This window comes from Protomyctophum parallelum, assembly GCF_964188405.1.
Source record: "Protomyctophum parallelum genome assembly, chromosome: 21".
Lineage (NCBI taxonomy): Eukaryota > Metazoa > Chordata > Actinopteri > Myctophiformes > Myctophidae > Protomyctophum > Protomyctophum parallelum.
In genome coordinates, this window is record NC_139713.1 from 10,606,946 (window position 1) to 10,621,987 (window position 15,042).

At 44.0% G+C, this 15,042-nt stretch overlaps 1 protein-coding gene across 2 annotated transcripts in view; it reads left to right on the top strand.

Annotated features, from left to right (window-relative positions):
* Positions 1-14,777, top strand: part of map1b (microtubule-associated protein 1B) — a 35,228-nt gene extending 20,451 nt beyond the window's left edge. Inside the window, exons 3-8 of one of the 2 annotated variants that reach the window (XM_083793076.1) lie at positions 2,820-2,902; positions 4,508-4,648; positions 4,910-7,066; positions 7,106-10,025; positions 10,497-10,735; positions 13,324-14,777. In XM_083793076.1, coding sequence (XP_083649202.1) covers positions 2,820-2,902; positions 4,508-4,648; positions 4,910-7,066; positions 7,106-10,025; positions 10,497-10,735; positions 13,324-13,479 — 5,696 coding nt within the window. In that variant the 3' untranslated portion in view covers positions 13,480-14,777. Of the gene's footprint in view, positions 1-2,819; positions 2,903-4,507; positions 4,649-4,909; positions 10,026-10,496; positions 10,736-13,323 lie in introns of both variants that reach the window. The other variant, XM_083793075.1, reaches the window with a different exon arrangement.
* Positions 14,778-15,042: the final 265 nt, after the last annotated feature.

A 15,042-nucleotide genomic window follows, 5' to 3' on the forward strand; every position in this document is an offset into this window, starting at 1 on the left:
TCTTTGAAAAACACTGTCAGACACTTGCCAAAATGTTACTCTTTATTAGGTCGGTGTTTCGGTCGATTAGACCTTCATCAGGACAAACGATGTCCCCTGTCTGTCCTGATGAAAGTCTAATCGACCGAAACGTCGACCTAATAGAGAGTAACATTTTGGCAAGTGTCTGACAGTGTGCGGGACCTTTCTTTCTTTTTCAAAGATACCCTTTTTAATATATGCTCTATTATATTGCCCTACGCACCTGTCACTAGCCTTCTGAGGTGTGCATCGGCCTTTTGCTAAAAAAAGAAACATAAACATCAACATGATACCACTCTTAACTCTAATAACTGTGATATTAGCAGGTAGAAAAATGCTTTGACCTTGTTTGTTTTGAGGTCATACTAAAAGTTGTTTCCGCGGGCCTTTTCTAAGAAAAGCTCAGAGTTTTAGGTTTGTTGATGCTGCAGTCCAGTTTGTACAAAGCGGGGGCAAGTGTGATGCCATTGCTGATGCTATTAAACTCAACAGAACGTCACCGAACCCAGCACGTCAGTGGATAGAGAGACAGAGTTTGCACTTGAAATGCCTTGATGTCCTGGTAAATATCTTGAACATAATTGGCTGAGTGCAGTGGCACTATACTGTCAAAGCCAATTCAGTGTTATCGGCAGCAAATTAAACATAATTTCTTCCATGGGGAATGATAGGCAGCCCTCTGGGAAGAGTCTACAGGGTTAATGGCTACAGCCTCATCATGAGAAACTGTCTGCTATATAAAATATGTATGGAAAATTGACCCAGCAGACAGACGGACGGACGGGACGGGACAGACTCAGGCAGGCAGATAAGCATTTACTGTTGTGTCATCCTGAGAACACAACACACGCACGCACTGGCGCTCGTGCATGCGCACACACACACACACACACGCACACACGCACACACACACACACACACACACACACACACACACACACACACACACACACACACACACACACACACACACACACACACACGATAGTGTATTTGTAATTGGGTTTTCTCAGGGCATTGCATGTCGTATTATTATTGTCTGGTTGGACTGTCACAGTGATGCACGTTTACCATCCTGTCTCCTGTGTCCTGACAGTTTGAGCTGCTGGTTGCTGTTGTTGTTGATTGTTGGATATGGGCCATGCATTGTAAAGTCACAGTATAGTGTGTATTTTAAAATATCAAGGCGTCGTACGGGCCATGCATTGTATTTTTGTGTGTATTTTCTGTTTCAGTGAAATGAAAGCTAACAGTATCTCAACGGCAATTACCGGTTCTGGCCATATTTGTTATGACAAAGAACAGAAAATATCATTCCCTCCGGACATCCTGGCCGGTAAAAAAAGAAACACCACAGGATTTATTATTATCATCACCGCAATTCAGACATTCAAACATTTCAAATCCTCTGTTCCACAATTGTTTTGGAAAGGCACGCCACATTACGCAAACATGAACCACCCCGAATCTTTGTTTAATTTCTAAATTCATATGTATTTAAACGATAGACTCACCACTCTCTCTCTCTCTCTCTCTCTCGCGCACGCTCTCTCTCTCTCACCACAGCACTCTGGTGTGATTGGTTAAATATATCCTACAGTAAAGGGCATCCATCCTATCCAGAGAAAGATCACATGAACCACATATTTTTTTTCCTTTCTGTTAAGAGTATATAATCCATTATCAGAGCGGGTATATAGTAGGTGACACAGCATGACGGAGCAGGCCTTGTGCGGGCCAGTGGATGTCAGGTCATGGGCGATAATTGGATGTGCAGATCCAGTATGATGGAGAGGTTAGGTCATCTGGTGGTCAGAAAAGCCAGATCAACTTGACAGGAAACAAGAAAAGTCATATTAGATCCAGTGTGTACTGTGTAGCCAGTGTGCCTGTATGCACTCGCATGCGCTTACAATTTAGGCATTTAGCAGACGCTCATATCCAGGGAAAGGAAAGGAAAGGTACTATGTTTACCCAGGGTAACTGGACTAAGCTCAAGAACTTGTTTACAGCCAGGCCCTGCTCATAGAACATTTCATGGTAGGGGTTCAATGCCTTGTCCAAGTGGTAATTTTAACGTGCCGGTCCGGGGATACGAAGTAGCGACCTTCCGATATCAAGACCGCTCCGCAAACCGTTCGGCCACCGCTGCCCCGAAGGGAGTGAGATCAGAGGGGGAGGGGGCAGTTCCAGGGGGTCCCCAGCTAAATGTGTTAATACAGCATCACAATCATTTTAACCACTTTATACTTATAGATGTACAGATGTACATCTATAAAATGTGCAGATGTACAAGCTCACAGCATGTCACTTTGTGCCGCGCTGCGAGCTTGCACATCTGCTATTTTCTAAATATTTTGAAACATATTGAAAATGTTTAGAAAATGTTGAATCATTTCTTGTTTGTTTTAATATAAATCTTCTCTTCTGGATGTCCATTTTCAGATGGCCAAAATATATTACTGCCCTAGCCCTAGTCCCACTGCCAAATATATAGATAAATATAAATATAAATATATTACTGCCCTAGCCCTAGTCCCACTGCCAAATATATAGATAAATATAAATATAAATATATTACTGCCCTAGCCCTAGTCCCACTGCCAAATATATAGAGTGCAAAGAGAACAATGTAGTGCTTCAAATAAACAGGCCTCAAATAAACAGGCCTCTGTCGAAGCAACACCGAAATAACATGCTCAGCATTTGTGATATATTTGTACGTTATAGTCTTGGGTTACTTAGTTAGTTGGGTTAATATTAATTAATAATATTGTTTTTGTTTTTGTTTTCTTTAGGACAGAGGATTCTTCACCACAAAAGCACTGTCCTGGAGACTGTGGTGCTTATCAACCCGTCAGAAGAAGCTGTCAGCACTGAGGTAAAAACAAAAAACATTTTCTCACATTTATCATTCTAGTGACATCTCTTTCCTCCATTGCTCTTGCCTCTTCCCAGACACAGTCAATCACAGGTCCTACAAGCATGCATTACAATGTGACTCGAAACTTGAAAAGAACGACAGTTTGAAACAACTTAATCAGCAGATTATGCAGCCTTGGTAATACAAGCTTCTGGTTAGAGTGCCTGCTAGACGAATAATGAAGAAATGTGAAAGATTAGAAGCTCTGAAGAACACAGACTGCAGCCTTGGACAGAATTTCTTGTGCACGCTGCCAGATGCCCACATTTCTTATCGCATATTGTCAATATTTGATTTGTGCGTATTTATATGAGAAGAATCGGCTAACGGTAGACGAGGGCCCCGGTAGACGAGGGCCAGCGGACCGTCACTATGTCGCAGACATAACCCCTGTCGTCACATGCCCATATACAGTATACAGTAGGCATTAAAAGACATCAGGGATGTCCATCCATATTATGTTTATAAAAGGGAAAAGGAATGACAAATATAGAGCTCTTACATGGGGATATTATTGGTCGGATCGGTGGCTGCAACATACAAGTGTACGCGTCCGGAAAGGTCCGGTCAGGTCTTGTGAATTAATAATCTCAGATGCTGTCGTCCCTCCATATTGATGATGTCAAGACTGCAATATGATGTCATCAACATGAGAGATCCACAAGGAAACCATGACGTTATTAGACACCCTCTTGTGTTTCCATTAACCAGTGTTTTTGTTACATAAATAATATATCTATTATCGACTTGTAACTAAAAACATTTACTTAACTACTGTACTTAAGTACAATTTTGAGGTATTTGTACTTGAGTACTTGAGTACTAAAGTAATTGCAATTTCCAATACTTACTTGTACTCCACTACATCTCAGAGGCAAATATCGCACTTAGTTGAGCGATTGGGGTGGTGTTACATTTTCTGTGTTATACCCGTGCTTGTCGGCTTTTACACCATCCCAGCTGCATCTGCGGTCAAGCTGTGCATTCATATCATCTCACAGCGCTGCGGGTTTGACCTGGCCAGCAGCCCGGAACAGATAGATGACATTGAAGTGGAAGAAATGCTGGGGACTGGGAAATGCTGAACACCAGCAATAGAGGGCGAGAGAGAAAGAAACTGAGAGAGAGAGAAGAAAAGGGTTTAGAGGGGACGGAGTGACTCAGCTAATTAACTAATGGACTTGACTGAAATGACTGTGGTGATAATTTAAATGCATATTTGACGGGACCCTAATACAATAACGATTTTAAACACTGTAAAAATGAACTCTTTACCGCCAAGATATCCATTTGACGCCTTCTGCTCGAAATGCCCTCCAGGCAGTCCTGGAGTACATAATTCAGCCACGAGATGGTGGTGTTTGCGGTAAACAAGTTCAGCAAATTTCTGTAGTAGCAGTTTTTATACTCCACAGTAGAAGTAATTAACATTAGAAAATTAAATCCCTTGTGTCTGAATATCTTATTGTCCTGAGCTGTTGGCCGCTTGCTGTTAACTGTAACTAACATACCAGAGAACAGGATATAATAATAAGTTGGCCTTTGTTCTCTTTTAATTTCAAGGCTCGTTTGATGATCTCAGACACTGCCAGACACAAGCTGCTGGTCCTCTCTGGACAATGCTTTGAAAACACCGGGGAGCTCATTCTTCAGTCTGGATCCTTTTCTTTCTTCAACTTCATAGACATTTTCACTGACCAAGAGGTGAGTCGTGATTTCTTGTGCTTATTATTTTTTTAATTGTCTGTCGTACGACAGTGTCGCACAATGAAAACGGGCAATCTACACAGCACACGTTGAAATGTGACGCAGTGTGAGCATTGAATTGCATTGAATATTCAACATATTCTTTATTGTTACCCATCGTTAGATGTTGACATATTATTTATTCATTACATTTTGTCACTGGTTGCTGTGTTTTGCCATTAAATACAAACTTGACATAGCATTTTCCCTTATTCCTAGATTGGCGAATTGCTCAGCACCATTCATCCAGCGAACAAGGCCAATCTTACCCTCTCCTGCCCCGAACAAGGCGACTGGAAAAACTCCAACTTGGACAAACACAACCTGCAGGACTTCATCAACATGAAACTTAACTCCACTCTCATACTCCCAGAGATGGAGGGCCTCTCTGAGTTTACAGAGTACCTATCAGAATCGGTGGAGATCCCATCTCCATTTGACATGCTAGAACCGCCCACCTCAGGCGGTTTTCTGAAGCTGTCAAAGCCATGCTGCTATATTTTCCCCGGTGGCCGCGGTGACTCCGCTCTCTTTGCGGTGAACGGGTTCAACATGCTGATTAACGGCGGCTCGGACAGGAAATCATGCTTCTGGAAGCTGGTGAGACACCTGGACCGGGTGGATTCCATCCTCTTGACCCACATCGGCGATGACAACCTGCCAGGCATCAACAGCATGTTGCTGAGAAAGATTGCAGAGATGGAGGAAGAGCAGTCGCAGGGATCCCAGGGCAACAGTGACTGGGTGAAGAACCAGATTTCTCCAGACATTGGCGTTGTGTTTGTGAACCTCCCTGAAAGCCTGAGTAGCCCTGACGCTAACTACAGGGTGCGGAGGAATGTGGAGGAGGCGGCGTTCACGCAGAAGTTCCTCACCAAGCTAAATCTAAGGATAGAGTCTTTGCAAAGACCCGTTGGAAACACGATAGAGCCCATCATACTCTTCCAGAAAATGGGTGTAGGGAAACTAGAGATGTACGTGCTTAATCCCTCAAAGAACAGCAAGGAGCTGCAGCACTTTATGAAACAGTGGACAGGCAGTGACAAAGACAAAGCCTCCATTCTGCTGCCAAATGGAAAAGAATCAGAGTTCCCCGTCTCGTTCTTGGCGTCCATCTCCTCTCTCATTGTGTGGCACCCTGCGAACCCCTCAGAGAAGGTAGTGCGTGTTCTCTTTCCTGGAAACGCCACACAACATCACGTCCTTGACGGTTTAGAAAAACTAAAGCACCTAGACTTCTTGAAGCAGCCTGTTGTCACTCACAAGTCAATGTCTCCTAATATGGCGCCGGCCCCAGCAGGCCTTAAGCAGGCTAAGCTGAGACAGAGAACAGACAGCAAGGAGAGCATCAAGTCTACCCCCAAGGCGTCACCGATCAAAAGCTTAAGAAAGGAATCAAAGGAGGAAGTCCCGGAAAAGGCAAAGACGGATGCGGAATTATCCCAGGAAAAAACTCAAAAGGCAGAGAAAAAAGAAAAGGCCCCAATTAAAAAGGCAAAGGCGCCCGAGAAAGAAACCAAGACAAAAGTAGAGCAAGCTTCACAAAATGAGACTCCGGAGAAAAAGAAGTCTGACATCAAACCCAAGCTTCAAAAGGACAATGTTACTAAGAAGGAACCCAAAAAATCTGTGGAAAAGAAAAATGAAGTAACAAAGAAAGACGAAAAGCTTACACCCAAAAAGGAAAGCAAAAAGGATGAGAAAGTTAAGAAAGAAGACATTAAAAAGGATATCAAAAGAGACTCTCCGATGAAGGAAAGGAAGGAAGAGAAGAAAGAAGTGAAAAAAACCTCTAAAGACATAAAAAAGACTGTTGGGGAGGAGAGAAAAATGGCACCAAAACCAAAGCCTTTGAAAAAGGATGATGCCTCAAAAAAAGTTACTGGAAGTCCCTTGAAGTTAAGAGAAAAGGGCAAGTCAAAATCAACAAAGAAGGACACAAAAGTAAATGACATTAAATTGGCAGCCAGCGCAAGTGCTGTAGCAGGTGCTGTTGCAGGAGCTGTTGCTGTGGCTCTAGAAGCAGAGCGATCTCTCATGTCCTCACCAGAAGATCTCACCAAGGACTTTGAGGAGCTCAAGGCTGAGGAGTTGGTGGAGGATGAGGCCACAGTGCAGCAAACCCCGCAGCAAGAATCCGAGATGATCAGTTGTGAGGAAATAATGCAGACCAAAGAGTCACCCGAGGCGGGGGAGTCTGTGGACGAGGGAATAACAACCACAGAGGCTGAAGGAGAAGGCGAGGAGACTCCAGATGAACCAGAGAATAAGGCAAAACTGAGTGGAAGTGGAAGTGAAAGGTTTGAGGATGAGGGCACTGGACTGGAAGAGACATTAGAGGGAGGCGATTATGAAGAAAAGGGAGAGACAGAAGAGGTTTATGAGCCACAGAAAGCAAAGGGAGAGTCAGAAGAGGTTTATGAGATGCATACAATAGGTGCAGATAAAGTGGAAGTACAAGAAGAAGAAGCAGGTGCAGACATTGATGACAAGGCTAATGAACACACAGCTGATAAGCACATTAATGAAAGGGAGATAGAGAAAAATGCTCTGATTGTATCGACCCCAGTGAAAGTGTCCTCGCCTGTTTCTCCAGCTGCATCCATTCATGATGAAATGTTCCCTGTCGGCTTTGAGAGTGAAACTGCCTCGGATGATGAGAATCGCGATGAGCCACCTGAAGAGTTCACCGCTACCTCTGGACACACCCAATCCACCATGGAGATCTCCAGTGTGCCTACAGCTATGGATGAGATGTTGACTCCCAAGGACATTAGTGACGAAACCACCAATGATGACACTGACTCCCCTTCCCAGGACCTTGTCAGGGAGTTTGACATGAGGAGGCGTCTCTCTCCACTCCAGGATGGTCCTGAGTCAGACCACTCAAAAAGTGCTCTCACAGACGGCGGGGACTACCAGCACTCCGCTTCAACAATATCTCCCCCTTCGTCACTAGAGGAGGATAAATTCTGCAAGGAGTTTCCCCCAGGGCCAGGCGAGACAGTGGGGGACTTGGAGTTCGATCAGGAGACATGCAAAACAAATGTCCATGACACAACCAGACTCGGCTCCTTTTCCACCACGGCACCCCTTATTCGTTCTCCCTCAGGAGATCACAAGAGGACTTTTGAAGCTCCGTCACTTTTTGCTGCACCAATAGAACTGTGCACAACACTGGCAGGAGCAGCCATGGGATCAGCGGAGTCCCCCCACAGCCCAATTGACAGGGCATTAGACGGGGGATACTCACCTCAATCCTCTGGTCACACACCCTACTATCAATCCCCAGTGGAAGAGAAAGCTGGGGCTATGCCATCTGTGACGGAGGGTAATGCTGAAGGTCCCACAATTGTAGAGGTCACAAGTGATAAAGAGGAGTCTTCAAGCAGAGTGAGCCCAGTAGATGGTCCTGCCACCCCTAGGGTGAAGATGGGGTCCCCTCCCAAAAGCCCCACTGTACCTTGTTCAGAATCCCCAACAAAGAAAGATGGGTCACCTTTTGATTCCGATCACAAGACAAATGGAGTAAACGGTAATTTGGTTTTGTCCTCTGCATCAGTAACAAAGCATGAACAAGACACAAATCCTTTTGCCGGTTTCAAAGAAGAAAGCAAAATGTCAATATCAGAGGGAACCACATCCGACAAGTCAGGCACCCCATTGGAGGAGGCAGTAGCAGAGGACACATTCTCACATTTAGCTTCAGCATCGACTGCCTCTCTAGCTACCAACTCCTACCCGGAGCCCGCAACAGACTCCCGTTCCCTACATGCCGAGGTGGGCTCTCCTCACTCAACAGAGGTGGATGACTCCTTTTCCGTCTCTGTGGCTCAGACTCCAACCACCTTCCATGAGGTTGAGGGGTCCCCATCCAAAGAGGACAGCCCCAGGCCCATGTCCATCTCCCCAGATATCTCACCAAAGACAAAAACCAGGCCAGAGAGCCAGGACACAAAATCCCCAGAGCAATCAACCATGTCCCTCGAGTTTGGCCAAGAGTCCCCTGACCATTCCTTAGCTCTTGACTTTAGTAAGCAGTCACCAGAGCACCCGTCTTTGGGAGCCAGCATACGTGCTACTGAGAATGGCCCCACCGAGGTGGACTACAGCCCCTCAGATGGAAGTGAAATAAAAACACCACCTGCCCTACATAGTTCAATCCTATTTAAAGACCATGACTCAGGCCGTGCAGCCTCTGCATCTCCTTCCGATGGATCTCAGTCCACTCCTTCTGTTACCACGCCCTGCCACATGGCAGGGATGTCACCAGGAGCAGCACAGCAGGCAGAGAAGTCTCCAGTCACACCAAAAATGGCCTCCATTACCCACTCTCCTGTCTCCGCTGACTCATCGCCAGTGGCAGGAGGTCCCCAAGCTAAAACCTTGTTGTCTGTGGAGGATAATTCAAATAAACTTGGCACACAGCAGAAATACGATAAGTCACCCTCCCCTCCAAAAGGTTTGTCGCCTTCACCCTCCCCTTCTAAGGAAGAGGCACTATCCCCAGCACGGGAGACTAATCCTTTTAAATGTGAGGGTTCTACTATTCAGTCCAAATCCCCTACCGGCCATAATATTCCATCCCCATCATATCTGCCTCTCTGCTCCAATCTATCAGACTCCAGGCATCCAGATTCATCCAAGAAAAGCCCCTCTCCCCAGTCTAGGACAGATGTGGACCTCTGTCTGGTCACCTCATGTGAGTACCGTCACCCTAAAACAGAGCTCTCCCCGTCTTTCATCAACCCCAGCCCACTCGAGTACTTCATGAACGCGGAGAATCCATTGGACGAAGAGAAGCTTCTGACCAAGTCCGGAGGAGGACCCCCGCCTCCCGGGGGCAAGCTGCCCGCCAAGCAGTGTGACGAGACACCTCCCACCTCCATCAGCGAGTCTGCACCCTCCCAAACAGACTCCGACGTACCGCCTGGGACAGAGGAGTGTCCCTCCATCACCGCCGATGCCAACATCGACTCTGAGGATGACTCGGAGACCCTTCCCACGGACAGAACTCTGACCTACAGGCATCCGGATCCTCCTCCCATGGCGGCCAGGGACCCCACTCCGTCTTCAGCCCAGCCCGACACCTGCATGGTGGACCCGGAGGCCTTGAAGGCTGAGGAAAAGAACCAGGATGCCAAAGCGGACGGAGCGGAGAAGCCCAAAAAGAAGAAGCTCACCAAGAAGGCCTCCTCGCCGGCCAGAAAGGGGGGACTGTCCAAAGTCAAGGATTTGAAAACCGCCTCCCCGAAGAAGAGTGTGGGAGAAGGGAAAGACGCAAAGAATGCGACCAATACCTCTGCCTCCAGGGGTGTGAAAAGTGCCACTTCGGGTGAGCTTTTACAGTACATACACTGAATATATATAATAATATAATATAATATAATATAATACACTGAAGTTTCATAATTATGATAATAGAATACATTAAACCACTCATAGGGTCTGTAATTCTGACCATTTGGTTCCATTTGTACACTCTGAGTTAAATTAACATTTACAGTTTAGATTTTACAGTTACCCTCAAACTGAGGGTCATTGAAATTACAGAATAAATGGTGTGAATCACTGAACTAAACTATACTGTAACCCCAATCTATACAATGTATAATACTCAGTATTAATGTACAAGCTCACAGCGCGTCACTTCTTGGCCCGCTGTGAGCTTGTACATGTGCTATGTTGAACATTTTTGAAAAATCTCCAAAGTGTAAGAACTACTTACACTTAATGGGTTAATGGGTTAAACTAATTCATTATGTGATTTTGTTCGTTTGTTTAATTGTTTTTTTTTGTGCCTTAGGTTCAGGCAGTGCAAAGGCAACAGGTGGTGCCTCTGTGTCCAGCTGCCCTCCTATGTACATGGACTTGGTCTACATCCCCAATCACTGCAGCGCCAAGAATGTGGACGCAGAGTTCTTTAAGCGGGTGCGGTCCTCCTACTATGTAGTCAGTGGCAACGACCAGACCGCCCAGGAGCCCAGCAAGGCTGTCCTCGATGCTCTGCTGGAAGGAAAGGCCCAGTGGGGAAACAACACACAGGTAAGACTTAGCCCATTTAGGACTGTAGACCAGATTCTACAAAATGTCTTCTAAATCCTGACGGTTTTCTGAAAAACCTATGTTTCTATATCAGTGGCTTTCAAACTATTTCATGTAATTCATTATAATTATGTAACTAATTGCCCGCCGACCCCCATCTGAAAATATGTTGTTCAATCACTTTATATCATTCCCAGCTGATCCCTCAGCTCCGTAGCTGAACTGGGGAAGGGGAGCACTTGATTGCCATACACACGCTGGCCGTGCAGGCGTGTAAGCACCGCCCGCACTCATATGACTCAAATGTGTGGCTCCAGGCAGCCCCGTAAAAGACATCAAGCACTATTCTCCCGTCACATAGCCTACTTGCCGAGCAAAACAAGGAAGTTTAATTTAGTTTAATAGTTTCGCTCTAATGGGCGCAAAGCGTAGCTACTTTTGTGAATTTAATAGTTTTATTAGGTTAATATTGCTATATGTTTGTAACCGTTTTAGAAAAGCAATAAGCCACGCGAGGTCCCAGCTTACCATGGATTTTACAATGGCTGATAGGGTAGAAGACCCTTCGCTATCGCGTGGGGTCTACCTACACCTCTCAGCCAAATCCACAGTAACCTGAGACACTATGAGCTTGTAGATTTGCTATTTTACAATAGCTAAAGTATAACATAAGACCAAAAGGTGTTCCCGTCCTCGTCCTGAATGGGTTATGATTGTTCTTTGGCAAGAAACACATTCTGCTTCCATTTTTGTTGTTATTTTGGATGTAAAATGACACAAAACATCCTATTGGTTTATTCGCAAAGCATAACGGCAGATTTCTTTTGGGGTTTCAACGTGATAGTTTTCTCTGAATAATTTAGGCACACTATTTATTGTTGGCTGAGTTTTCAGTTTCACTATTTATGGGCTTTTCCTTGACATCGGGACATCCATATCATCACCTCCATCATGTCGTGATGGTGTGATAAAACATCTCGCCGTCTCCCGTGGTGTTTCGGTTACATGTACATGTCAAGGTGGTTAAATGTTTGTCAAGATGATGTGATGCGATCTAATATTTGTGATAGGTGTGATAAAACATTATAGTTAGTGGCCTGTGAACTGGCAGAACCATATCCACGGTTCACTGCACAAAACAGCCAGTGCCAAGCAGAGCTGTGACCTAGAAGTGGTCATGTTTCTTGGGTTTTGTGATGTACAGTAACGGTAAATTAGGTTTAGGTTCGTAGAATCGGCCTCAGTCCAAAATGGGTTAGGAGGGGCCATAGCCCCTCCCATGTCCAGCTTTTGGTGTGTGTAACCCAACTTTTGTCCCAACACAAACATTAAATGCCATTGACAATGAATGGACAATTTTGAGTGTTTTTTAAAACAAACATTGATGATGAAGGTGAGGAGGGACGCAAATTGTGATTGGCCCGGAATGAGATGATGTACGATGATAAGAGTGCCCCTCACTTCACACGGGTGTGAATTTCTTTTTAGCTTAGAATGACTGGCCTATAAGTTTAAAAAGTATTGCCTGGGAATTATGTTAGAGATGGTCATGTTTTAAGCATACCGTAAGTCAAGTCAATTGGAAATTTTACAGTGCCAAATGATATCACAGCAAGTTGCCTCAAGACACATGCAGAACAGGCCAAGACCATAATCACTCTTACATCGACCCAACCCTGAGAATGCACTTAGCGACAGCAGCCAGGAAAACCTTCACACTAACTAGAGAGAGAGAGAGAGAGAGAGAGAGAGAGCAGTATATATTTGTATACCAAAATGAATTAATTGTGTATAAAGTGCACTATTATTTACAAGTAGTAGTAATACGTTGTCAAATAAAGTGCAGGATTGATTATGAATGGTCATAATGATCAAGTCAACCATTTTTTTAGATTGTACTCGAAGATTGGAAAAGTAGGACAATCTCCCTTATGGCCAATGGAAGGTCATTCCATGTCGAACTACTCTGTACTGAAAGGACATTGTGTCCGAATGTGGTTTCGCCTGCGCTGCACTTCACAATCCCCTCTAGGGTTTGACATGGTGCCGATTCCACTATCAGGCATCCTGATAATACAAACAAACCCCTAAATCAGTGGTTTTCAACCCTTTTCATATCAAGGCTCATTATTTCTTTGGTATTTGAGCCACGGCCCGCCCTTTGATGACATTTTGACCCAAAAGATTTTGTCCACAATTTGATTGAATTGATGTTAATTGGTACCATTAGGAGAGATAACAGGCAAACATTGATCAAAATAAATAAGTCTTCTACATTCTCTAATTGTGTAGACTTCTTGTAAATTAAATTGTAAAGTAATGCATTATGTAATGCAGATGAACAAAAATGTAACTCTTGAGGACCTGTACGGGTCCATTTGGTTTCATTTTAAGCTCTCAAAAGTTAAAGATGTATAAGGGACCATTTGGTTACCAACTCTCCATCATTCAGCTGGGGACCACCTGGAACCCCCCTCAAGGACCACTGGTTGAAAACCACTGCCCTAAATGGCCCTAAAAATCCTATCATGAAAACAAAAAACATGTGTTACTTACTTACACCTCCTCTCCCTCATACATACCTACAGGTAACCCTCATTCCCACCCATGACTCTGACGTGATGAGGGAGTGGTACCAGGAGACCCACGACAAGCAGCAGGAGCTGAACATCATGGTACTGGCCAGCAGCAGCACTGTGGTGATGCAGGACGAGTCCTTCCCAGCGTGTAAGATAGAGCTGTAACTGTCTCTTTCCAGCAAGGGATTCCCTAAAATCAACACCGTCTCACCCCCAAAAGGCATATTATTGTGACTTGGGGAAAAAAATGTACCAAACATCAACATGTTGATGTCACACATGTTGACTTTTGAGGAATATCTGATTTTAAACCATCGGTTTAACGGTTGATTTTTTTTTGCCGGACACAGTCAAAATGTTGAGAACTGGACTTCTGCATTGATGTAGTACAGAAGTCCCAAAAAGTCAACATGTGCCTTATTTGCCCCCCTCCAAGTCACTTATGTTTGGTCAATAAGTCACAATATTGTTGGGGGTGAGACAGTGTTCTACAGACCACCATAACTCTGAGAGTGTACGGAGTTACAGAATGTGTCCACTCTCAGAGTTATGGACCTGTTAATGGTCCATTTGGAACCCACTCAAGGAACCCAGAGGGTCCCCGGACCCTACTTTGAGAACCATTGCAAATAACAGGTAACTGGACCATTATTCCTGATGTTAAATATGATTCATACAGTATAATGCAAAACTAGAAGGGACATGTGATAAACGTACATGTATACAGTATATGCTCAGTAAATTATTCTATATGAGAGCAAAAGTATACAAATAGATAACTTGATTCAGGACAGCCTATACTCTTTAGTTTGGCCTATGAATTAAATATATAATACAATAATAATGATAAAGGCATTAGGAAACAATTAAATAAGACCATCTCCTGATTGGGAATCAGATGTTTCGGCTGTAAATGGATGAATGTATTGCGGGGGGACAAAATGAAAACTAAAACATGATCCTGGCCACATAATCTTGTATTGCTAACACTGATCTTGTTATACTAGCGCTGGCACACTTAACTTAAGGCCCTAAATTGAGTTACTTGCATCTATTCCCACGTAGCTGGACACAACTCTATGGAATGGATATCAAAATGTCTGTTTAGTGTGTGAACTATGAATCCGCCCTCCAAGACTAAACCTTACATTATGTTGATTAATATTAATTTAAATAATATTCACGCCAAAGGATCACAACTAACCTGTTTTCTGTTATTGCCTTAGTCTAAATGAATGTAAAAAATAATTGATGCACTTAATCTAGCAGGCAAGTATAGCAGTCACGTAAGCTTAGACTTAACTAGAACATATTAAACACAGTGCCACGTAAGAGATGCCACGCTTAATATTATGAATGCCAGTATGGGGATGTACTGTACATGTACGGTTGAGCAGTGGGAACTTAAATTAAATCGATGGGATACTTTAACTGATCATCATAAAACATTATGGCTGTCTGACTTTATATTATGTGCAAGGCAATGTGCTTTCTAATGGGAAACAGTTGTTCCTTATGTTTTATTTATTTATTTATTTATTTGTGTATGTGTGCGTGTGCGTGTGTGTGTGAGTGACTTGACGTGTGTGTTAAGAAGTTTCTGGTCTTTTTTTAATAGAGTATGACTGTTGATTAATATGTTAATTTATATGATCCGCTACCGAGATAGCTTGTAGCTATGAGGGATTTTGCCTAGTATCACGTCTGTGAAATGTATTTATTATCTCC